Source organism: Helianthus annuus, chromosome 7 (genome assembly GCF_002127325.2).
Source record: "Helianthus annuus cultivar XRQ/B chromosome 7, HanXRQr2.0-SUNRISE, whole genome shotgun sequence".
Classification (NCBI taxonomy): Eukaryota; Viridiplantae; Streptophyta; class Magnoliopsida; order Asterales; family Asteraceae; genus Helianthus; species Helianthus annuus.
Genome location: NC_035439.2, coordinates 29741808 through 29753604, shown reverse-complemented (window position 1 = coordinate 29753604; position 11797 = coordinate 29741808). Strand labels below are relative to the sequence as shown.

At 37.8% G+C, this 11797-nt stretch overlaps 1 protein-coding gene across 1 annotated transcript; it reads right to left on the bottom strand.

Moving 5' to 3' along the window:
• Positions 1-6825: 6825 nt before the first annotated feature.
• Positions 6826-8658, bottom strand: LOC110866699 (altered inheritance of mitochondria protein 21-like). Its single transcript, XM_022115843.1, has 3 exons — positions 8424-8658; positions 7742-8014; positions 6826-7673 (listed from the first exon to the last, which is right to left on the bottom strand). The coding sequence occupies exons 1-3, from the start codon at positions 8656-8658 to the stop codon at positions 6826-6828; spliced, it is 1356 nt and encodes a 451-aa protein (XP_021971535.1).
• Positions 8659-11797: the final 3139 nt, after the last annotated feature.

Sequence of the window (11797 nt, the reverse complement as noted above, 5' to 3'; positions counted from 1 at the left end):
GTAACAAAATGAGGCAGTGGATGATTTTTACTATCAGTGGATAGAACAATGATTTTGAACATCAGTGTTTTTCAAGATTTTCAAGGAGCAGGGGTTGACTTTCAGCAGTGGACAGACTTTAGAGAGCAGATGTTGAGGCACAACAGCATTTAAGGTACAACAGTGGTAGAAAGCAATAATGAAGGTCATTAGTATAACAACTGTTTGTGCAGCAGTGTTTTGACTTTTGACAAATAATTTTAGCCTCTGCTTGATTAGATGTAGGTATTGATTTTGTCTTGTGTAAACACAATATCATGTCCAACCTCTGTTTAGCTTCAGAAATGCTATACTCAACAATTTACATTTTGGATGTAAATTCTCAAGTTTAAATTGCCAGCAGTTATCTCAGAAATCTTTGTTCAAGGCTTTGCCACATGTTCATTATTCCTGACAGTGGTTCAGCATCCCAGATGATGAAGTCTTTTCTACCAAGGCTACTCAATTTGTGTCTAATTATTTGAATTAGAACATGAGTATCTCAGTAGTTGAAAATCAATTTGCAATCAATTTTTGATCTATGACAAACAAACTTGAGCTTAACATGACTTTGACATGTGTGCCATTTCCTTTTGATCAGATTTAGGGATAGAAATTTCACACAAAAAATAAGGAAATTATATCCTGACCGGTGAGAAAAATTTTACTATAAAAAATGAGTAAAAGTCCAAAATATATTATTTAAAAAAAAATGAAGTGATATATCCGGTTTTATTTGAGAAAAACACCTTAAGAAATAGTTAAAGGATGTTTTGAAAATAACATCAAAAGGATCTGACAGCTTTTCAAGTAAGAACATGATCATATATTTCTCAAGTTATTTTGACCATTGTTTAGGGTCATTTTCTTGACAATTGATTGTAAATTCTTCCTTTAAGGTCAATCACTGGAGATGCCATTGTTACCTGAATGATTCCTGTATTTGATAAAAGCACACAGTTGCATGATGATCACTGTTTACCCAACTTTGACCTCATAAGTGTTTTATGCTTATACTCTTTTTCTTTTGGCTTTAAGAGTTTTGAGATAAGCACACTTTTGAGTTTTGTTCATTTTCTTCTTCCCTTTTTACCCTTCCCATTCATAAGTAATAAGATACTTACTAGGAGGTTTTCATGAAAGAATCCTCAATCCAAAATCATTTTCAGCAATGTTTTGAGAGATCTGGCTACATTTGTACATGTTTTATTACCAATTCTCACATTACATATGATTTGGATAGTTTTGACCCTAGATTTTCTTCATGTGTTTTAACAGAGTTGATTTGGTCCTTTTTAGGATTCTCAACCTGCCTTTTAACACATAAGATTTCGTGACTAAAGTTTTATTTCCCTCTTTCTAAGTTAGCAAAACACTAGTGTTTATTATGAACATAGGTTTTGATAATCTGAGGTTCATACTTTAGCATAAAACATGAGGAAATCATCACAAATTCCATAACATCAGTTGAAATCAATTTTGAATGAAGATAATCATATCATAGTTACCAGATAAGTTTCCAGATCTGGGGACTATGAGTGATTTATGCATGATATCACTAGTTGTTTGAGATTTGTGAATCTTATGACATCTTGGTTGTTTTATAGGGTATCTGATTCATCACTTTAAACATGATTTCTCATTGCTCTGTTTTTCCAACTAAATACAATCAACCTTCGTATCTATGAATTTAGAGCCGAACTCTTATGTCAAATTGATTGTTAGATCGAATTTGACTGTCCATGCTCTGATACCAATTGTTAGGATCGGAGGCTGTCATGATTGTGCTCGTTTGTATAATTTTGACAAAACAATGAATATAAAATGAGATTAAGTGCAGCGGAAATGAAAAACAAACTTTATGAACACAATCAGAAGAGAAAATAGTTTGGTAAACAAATGCTTTCCATTAAGTTGAATGATTGAGATACAAAGCAAATGATTACAGCATGTTTACAGAACTACGCTCCCCCTCAGCCTGATACCCCAAGGTTGGTTGCACAAGATGAAAGGATTGGACTGAAGAAGAAGAATCCACTCAGTCAATCGAATGTAACAGTACAGGGTACTGCTCCATTTATAGGCAAACCAAACCACTGAAGCATCTCAGCTGACGTCACCATGATAGTGACATCTAACAAACTAACAACCTATAAACACTGTTGTAAACAAACTACTGATGTGTAACATCTGATTATAAGTACAATACAAAATAAGAGATAACAACTGCTTCACGTTCCACTGTTGTAGCCTGAGCACTGATGTTGAGCTTCAGTGCTTTCTTCAAAGGTGATCAGTCTTTGAATGGGCAGTGCTTGTGTCTTCAGCAGTACTTAGGAAACAACAGTAGATAGAGCAACAGTGTTTTTCTTCAGCAGTCTTTAGAATCTCATCAGTGTTTGGTTCATCAGTTGTTATATTGAGCAGTACTTAAGATCCATCAGCTGTTAGAAAACCACTGTCAAGGGGAAAACTAAGTGTAAACCGCTGCTTATTTTAAGTCCACTGTTATGATCCGGTTTTGGCTTTCATTATCTGTTCCTCTGGTAGGGTTCAATCCCAACATATAGTCACAAAGGGACTATAACCATCGTGATTATGCTCACGTTGCAAAGTTCAAACGAACTTTGTGTTGACCATAGACTGGTCAAAGCTGAAAGTCAAACACTGTTTGACTTTCGTGCTTAAAAACGCATAGAAGAACGAAAGAAACTTACAAAGGGTCCAAGCTAGGAAGATCTTGATCCAAATTGCTCAGGTATGAAGTGTTAAACCCCAACTTAGAGCTATTTGAATCAGATTGTGAGGAATGAGAATGAAGGTGTTGGGTATTTATAGAAATCCCACAACCGTTAGGATCGTTCCTCGCAATTCGTGCTTCGATCTTGGCCCTCCATGTGGGCACATGGTATTGAAATACAATGGGACATGTAACACCATCAAATACCAGCCCATAGAGTGCAAAAAAAAGGGATCAAAACCATCAAATTCAGCTGAAATGACCAAATTCAAGCAATCTTTGGCAGATTGTCAGTTTTAGTCCCTGCAAGCCCAAAACTTGGTTTTTGATGCATTTTTGACACGTTTAAGCCCCGTTAACCCCATTTCAAAGCTATAAAATCAAGTTAAAGTATAGGGAACTTAAAATATGCTCAAAAACATCTCGGATGTTGGTTCGTTTGGTCGTACGGTTGCGTTGTTCGGCTAATTACGACGGAAATCGTAACGGACGCAAAAACGATCCAAATTACGCGACGAATGGAATTTTATCATGGAAATCACTAAAATAAAATATTTTAATGATTAAATAAATTTTTGGATGTCCGGATATATTCAGAACGTAAGATATGCGTGAAAATGCAAACTTATGCACTTTTTGACGCTTTTAGTCCCTATTGATCAAATAAGTTTATTTTTGCGCACCCAACACCTCAAAGGCTATTTCTAAGCTATGAAAAGGATATTTAGGGCATGTTTAACTTATGATCATGTTCCGGAATGTTCGATACTATGTGAATCAGCAGACTTTCGCAGTTTGACGCAAATAGTCCCTAAGTGTGAATAAACTTGTTTTTGACACCCAAAGCTTTCAAAACTTATCTCTAAGTTATATAAAAGTTATTTAAGGTATGTTAAGCCCATGTCACTATTCTGGAGTGTTTTCCGCATTAAACAGATTATGTTTACGCATCAGCTCGCGTATAACTTTCCAGAAAGCGATTTAAGGCTTGAAAATGAACTAGAATCAAAACGTGAAATTGTAAAACCAAAATAAACAAATTTTTGAGACCAAAACACATTGTTTCTTTGATAAAAGACAGTGTCCTACATTGTATGTGTTTACAGAGCACAAGTGTCACAGGTAGTTAGATGAGAGAGTTTAGGGTTAGCCTGATAACGAGCACACTGAAAGACAGCATACATAATGTCTGGCCGACTTCTAGTTATGTACATTAGTGAACCGATCATAGATTGATACAATGTCTGATTAACAGGACTTCCCTTAGGATCCTCAGTCAACAACGGCCGTTCTGCAATTGGGGAGTCTATCGGCTTTAAATCTGTCATGCTGAATTTCGCAAGAACGTCGTGTACATATTTACTCTGATGAATCAAGATTCCTTGGTTATTCTGACGTACTTATAGGCCTAAAAACATCATCATCTCTCCCAAAGAACTCATCTCAAACTTCCTCTTCATTACCTCCTCAAACTCCTTGCAAAGCACATCATTTGTTCATCCGAAGATGATGTCATCAACGTATATTTGAACAAGAATGATGTCCTTGTCAACACGTTTAATGAACAGCGTTTGATCGATTTTTCCGCGCGTGTACCCATGAGCAAGCAAATGTTCTGTTAGGGTGGCATACCATGCACGGGGTGCTTGGTGCAAACCATACCGAGCCTTGTCTAGCTTGTAGGCACATCCTTCCTTCTCTTGATCAACAGAGCCCGGGGGCTGAGCGACATAAATCTCCTCCTTGACCTTCCCATAAAGAAATGTCGTCTTTATATCCATTTGGTAGACTGTAAAGCCCATAAAGGATGCATATGCCAAGAAAATACAGATGGCTTCAAGACGCGCTACTGGAGCATACACTTCATCATAATCTAAACCCTCGACTTGACTGAAACCTTGGACTACTAATCGATCCTTGTTCCTTACGATCACTCCAGAATCATCTTGTTTGTTTCGAAACACCCATCATGTGCCAAGAGCTCGTTTTCCTTGAGGCAGCTTTTCAAGCTTCCATACTCCAAATCTTTCGAACTGGTTGAGCTCTTCGTGCATTGCATCAACCCATCCAGGTTCCTGCAAAGCGACATTAATGTTTTTAGGCCCAATCAGTGAAATAAAGAGTATAGGCATGAGTTGATGTCTCCAGATTTGCTGCGGGTTTGGACACCAGCAGATACTAGGCCAATGACATTCGTGATTGGGTGACTTCTCTGAACATGCAATGGAATTGCTGTTGCAGGGGCTTGCAGGTTTGATTGCAGATTTGAAAAGCTTTTTGATGCTATTCCAGATGGCCCCCCCTCATCTGGTGCAGCAGTGTTGATCACTCGAGGATCTACAGTGCCATCCGATGGAATTGCTCCTTGAAACAAAGAAGCTCCTTGAACGTTTAACGGTCATGCGGAGGCTTCATTGTTGCCGACTTCACCATCAGGGATAGCCACAGAGGGTTCAGAAATTGGCTCGTGAATAGTGGAAGAGTGAAGTTGTGCTGTAGTATCCTTGTGAAATTCCGATGGATCCACAGTGAGTTTCTTGAGAATATTCTGCAAGGGCACATCTTTATCTTCATCGACAATGGGAATAGGCATCTCTGCACTTGAAACTCCTGCATCAACAATTTCATCAGACAAAATAGGAAACGATTTAAACATGGAGGAATAATCATATAGCCAATCAGGTCCAATGCGAGCATCTTTTAGATTTTCTTCCAGCCAATCCACATGATATGCTTCCACAATCTGCTTCTTGACTTTGTTGTACACACGATAAGAGGTATTCTTAGCATATCCAATGAAATAGCACGGATCTCCTCGAGCTGCAAATTTCCCTATGGAATCCATGAGAAGAAGTACACACGGACAGCCAAAAGTGTGAAAATGTTGCACCGAGGGTTTTTGACCTTCTACTATTTCATAGGGAGTTTTCATGTGACGTTTGTTGATCAAGGCATGATTCTGTACGTAGCAGGCCGTATTCACTGCTTCTGCCCAAAATAAGTGGAAGACCTGAACCTATTAGCATTGTGCGAGCAGCTTCAATGAGAGTACGATTGCGTCTTTCTGCAACTCCATTCTGTTGAGGAGACCTGGCTGTGCTGTACTAATGGTCGATTTCGTTTAAGGCGCAAAATTCATTTAGCTCGGCATTCTTGAATTCTGTCCCATTATCACAGTGGATAATCTTCACTCGCACATTTGCTTGATTTTCCATGAGAATTACAAATTTCTTGAATAAGCTAGTTGTCTCACTTTTCTGCTTAAAAAAGAACACCCAAGTGAAACGAGAAAAATTATCTGTGATGACCAAAAAATAAGCCTTTCCTCCAATACCGAGTACATTACAGGGCCAAATAAATCCATATGCAGCAGTTCCAAAACCTTTGAAGTTGTGTGAACAGGTTTGACTTATGAGGCCTTCGATGCTTCTTTCCTCAAGCGCACGCTTCACATTTCTCTATTTGCATGAAATCCTTGATTGGCAAGTTCCTGACGAGACCTCCTTTTGCTAACCGATTCAGATTTTTCGTGTTTAGATGACCCAACCGACGGTGCCACAGCATAGCATCATGCTCAGCTATCTCTGAAAATAAACAAGTAACTTGATCAGTGGTTGCTTTGTTCATATCAATCACATAAGCATTTCCTCGACGTTTAGCTTCAATAAAAACCAGTCTTCAAGAATGATAATTCCTGGTTTCAAAACAACGCAGCCACTCTTGGGGAAGAGAACCTCCGTTCCTTTGTCGCACATTTAAGATACGCTCAGTAGACTGTGCTTTAGCTTCGGGACATAGTTAATTTGAAAATTTTGATTTTCCTGTTTTGCTAGATTCCAGTCTCTATCAGAAGGCCTTGATTTGGGAGGTCGATTTTTTATAAAGTGAGTGTGTGTAGCCTTCTAATAATACATGTTCCTAGATTAGTAGGGACGATGAACATAATTTCTTGCATTGTGTCCTGGAATTCCACAATTAAAACACGTTTGCCTTTTTGAGAAAAAGACATTCAGTTCAGCTTGTGTTATTCTCGAGAACTGATCACGTCTTTTCTTTTCATTTGACGCTCAGTGCTTGCGTGTATGTTTGATCTTGGATGAACCCTGCTCACAGCTGTCAGCACTAGAGAAAGTATCTGCAAATTTACTCTCCAGTTTTGGTTTTGTTTGCCTGAGATTTGGGTTTTCCTTTTGAACATTCTTTTTCCGTGGCCTTCTGTTTCTACGTGACCATTTCTTCTTAGAGGGAACAGATTCAGTTGATTTTGCTTTGTTAAAATCACCATTTTCGGAATCTGAACCTTTAGGATCAAGTGTTGAATTATCTGTTGAAGTGACTTCCGCAGACTCCCTTTCTTCAGAGACTATGTTCTCTGGAGTTTCTGTAGAGAAGGTTTCCATAATAGTTTCTTCTATAGTTTCATCGTCTGATTCAATTGTTGAATTAATTTCCATGGATTTCTTCTCTATAGTTTTCGTGTTTCCATGAATTTCTGCAGAATTGGACTCTATGGATGTCTCTTCTTCAACTTTATCAACCTCTGAGTTCTTGACATTAGATGATTCCGGTAAGTCAGATGATGAGCACTCTGTGTCTAAGACAATTTGACTGTCTTTTGACGCAATGCTACCTGATTCTGATTGTTTATCACAATCGAAATCTTTGGAAGATTTGTGCTCTTTATCTGAGATTCCTGAATCCTGTGTTTGATTGCCAAGATCGTCAGATGACCCCTGCTCAACAATTTCTTCATTATCACAATGAAAAATATCAAGTTTTTCATCATTACAGGGAGTTTCTAACGTATCATTCGATGTTTCAGGCGTACTAGAACAGTTTCCTGAATCATCAGAATTGATTTTTGAGTCACTTGAAACAGATGTATCAAGTTCCTCAGTCGACACATCAGACTCTCCTGTGAAAACATCTCCAACATTTTCAACACAACCATTTTATCATGATCATAGTCTAGAATAATAGCACCAGATTCATCAGTTTTAGTGGGAACATCCCAAGTCTCAGCAAACCAAGAAAAAACATATTTCCAAGCATAAAGGTCATTTTTATCAGAAATAACATTATTAGCAGCACGTTGATGTGATTCATCATCCTCTTTAGACTTCTCTTCTGTTCTTACCGACTCTGCACACGAACTAGAGCAGTTAGTATTTTTAACAGAATCAGAATTTTGTGAACTTTCCTCCATCTCATCTGCGGATGTATTAACTGGTTCATTTTCGTGATCAGATTTATCTGCTGGTTCATTTTGAACATTTTCATTTTTGTATTGACAAAATTCATTGGTGTCTTGAAATCACTTGGTTTACTATTTTTACATTTTGATGGTTCATATGGAACATAATCACTAGGTTTGCATACATCATTTTATCATAATTTTCCATCTCTTGCTCAGTTGTAGATAGTCTGGAGTAATTAGGATTATATGGAGGCGGAACCTGTATGTATCCCAATCCCTTTCCCTTATTTTCTTTGAAGACAAGTTGCACATTGCACAGATTACGAACAGTGTCACTGGAAGTATCAAACTTTTTGATGTTTAAGTCATTTTGTTTGTACTTTCTAGTGAGAAGTTCCAGCTCAGCCTTCACAGAGTCACATTCAAGGTTTTTTACTGTGAGTCTATGTTTGTAGTCGTGAACCTAACATTGCTGTTGATTCACATCTCTGTGAAGTTGAGCTATGTCCTTCTTAAGTGCTTCAATCTTTTCATAGAGAATTTTATGGTTCTCTCGAAGATTGATGTACTTTCCCATAGCATTGTTGTAATCGGTGATCAATGGTGAGTTTTTAGATCTCATAAATGCATCTTTTTTTCTACAATTTCCTGTACATAAAAGGGAATTAACCATCTCGGAGAGTGACTTTGGTTCCTCGGTCATAGTCATCAAGCATTGATGAACCCTTTCAACAGCAGCCGTTTCAGACAGCTTTATTGACTCCACTTGTGCAACTCCATCAGCCCAATTGAACCCATTCTGCTCTTGTGCGATCAAGGCCCTTCTAGCTCCAGAGTTTCCCTGTGTAGGATCGTTTCGTGACCCGAACGAGTCGTTCAGAGGCTTTCTCCTTGGTTTCAGGTGCGGAATAACAAGAAACTAAGGTAGAAACAGCACAAATATCACTTTAACTACTTGTTGTATAGATTTGACGCTGGTTACAACTTAAATCTCGCACCGGCAGAACCTCGGCACGATTTCACCAAAACGTTACAACTATTCTCAAGTCAGATCGCTCATAGGTATTTATAGACAGCTGGGACCGCTTATTGGACAGGCCCAATAAGCGGTCCATGTAGTTGACACATAAGCGGTCCAACTAACATGCAACTCGAGCGGTCCAGCAACTAACCTTTCGAGCGGTTCAGACCTTTGTCACTCGAGCGGACCAACATGTCCGTTCGAGCGGCCCATGTTCCTAAGAGCGATCCAATCATTATACAACTATACAATTTCACTTTCTCATATTTACAATCATTTACAATCATTCCTATTCTAAAACTCTAAGACTTGAACGAAGATGTAGTCGACAGACAACTGCACCAACAGACTCCCCCTTGAATGTTGACGGAATCTTCAGTGAGAGTCTTCAACAAGACATTCTCGGATATAATTCGGTCTTCTTCAAGAATTCTGCCTGGATCTAACTTTCTTTGGCTATAACCTTCATCAGACTCCCCCTATCACTCTGCTAGGATAGACGTCTGGGATTTTGTTACCACCATCGAAATTATATCCTGGCTTCTCTCTGTTCAGCTCATCATCTCTGGTTCTGATATATTTTCTGGCTCTCTGTAGCAACAGGATCAGAAACCTGCAAAACTCAACCATACTATTACAAACTAATACAATTTGAAATTCAACTTAATGAATCAACAAATCATATAAGAAAAATTATGAAGATCAAACTGTAGGTTACCATTCAACTTATTCATCAAGTTAATGAACCAAATTTGCATTTCAAATCTTCACAATTTAACACTCTCTCCCAAACCAAATAGTCTGTTCATCAAGTTTAGCCTTTGAGATTTTGAAAATCAGCTCTTCACCATCAGTTGTCGAAAATCTTTTTGGATTTTTGAAAAATGAAACATAAATGCAAAGACAGAAATTTAAATGCAAAACAACCATATTTTTGTGAGTTTGTGCAAGAGGATCATATCAGTTTTTGAGACATAACACAAGCACCGTTAAGCTTTTAATCGTTTTAAGTTCTAAACGATTCACGTTGATTGACGATATTGTTGTCCACTTAAGCTCAATCTAACAACTTTCGAAATGCTTACCGATACGTTTAAGGTATATTAATTATGCACTAAGTTCTTATGGACCCCACGATCTCAGCATATCCCCTCATCATGCAATACACTAACTCAAGTAATGCCTTTAAACTTTCATCAACTGTGATATGTGCGAAACCAAAGCAGAATGTTTAAACATTAACAATCAGGTCGATACTTCCGTATACGCAGAGAAAGTCCAATGTTTAAACAAAATAAGAAAATAAAACAAGTTGAAGTTGTTTAGGCTTTAACCACCAGGTCGATACTTCCGTATACGCAGAGGAGGTCCAAAGCTTAAACGAAACACCAAAGAAAATAAAGCAGAACGTTTAGGCAACAACATCCAGGTCGATACTCACGTATACGCAGAGGATGTCCGATGCTTAAACAAAATAAAAAAATCAAACAAGTTTAAATCTTTGCAAAAAGAAATGCACAATCACAGCGACTTTTCAGCAAAGTTGTGAAAGTTCACAAACTCAACCAGTTTTATGCTTTTTGGCATTCAGCGATTACCGAGTAGGCACACAGTCAAGAAGGACAAAACTAAGTACTATGCTTTCAACCATGTTTCCCACTAGAACTAGGCTTTTACATTTAAGTTTGTATCGTTATCGCAAATCTACTAGTCTAGCTGAGCCTATCGTCACATCTTTAGTGAGACCGTTTATCACATTTGGCATTACATTTCTTTAGCATGCTGTGATAGTCCACTGATTTACTATCATTTCCTCTTTTTCACAACAAAACTCTTTTTTAAATTTTTTAATGTTTTTGACATTTTCAAATTTTCTAATTTTTTTTTAAAATTTTTCTCCCCCTAAAATCAAAATATGTTTCAATTTTGATTTTCTGAGAAAATTTGAAACAAACTGTACAAACTTGACAACATGATGAGAATCACTTCAATTCTCCATCCACTTTGGCGTAAACAATCAGAACTCCCCCTCACAACAAACTATTTTCCCATTGTGATTTCAAAACACTTAAGTTTGTTTTAATCAAAATGGCTTTTCCAGAAAACTTAGTTTGTTTACCAAACATAACATTTTAGGTACGGGGTTACTTCATCATCTTGTTTTCTACACAAAAGTAGGAAAATCCAAGTACAAGTTAATGTCCTTGATTTACCATATGCAGTCCAGAATCCTCTGTACTACTTATAAAACATTCACAAACACAACTAAACCTCTTTACCGTTTGTATGATTGACGTTACCGAATAAAATTCAAGAAAGATGCCGATTCATGATCCACGATACCATCTTGGGATCTCCGGCAATTCCTGCAAAATCTTCAAACACAGATTTAAAAAGATGCCGATTCATGCTCCACTCTTACAAACCTGGGAGCTCCGGCAAGTCAGGTTTTTCTATTTGAAAAGTTTCACCCAAGCCTGACCAGCCTTGGGTGATTTTGAATTCTTATTCAACAATGGTGGAAAATTTTTCTCATCCATTGTTAAACTAGAATTCTCGACCTTTACCTCAACACATGGCTCTTCTGGTTTTACCATACCAGAATCATTGCCTGAATGTGGCTTGTCTGACTTTAATGAGTCAGATTCATCGCCGACATGTGGCTCCTTTGTTTCCGAAGAAACAGATTCATCGCCAGGAAGTGAAAACTTCACTTTCTTCTTTTTCTTCTCCTCTTTTGTCCTCAGATTTGCATCTGATGAATTCGACTTGCTTGACTTTGCAGTTGAGGAAGTTGATTCATCAGCACTCTTCTTCGATC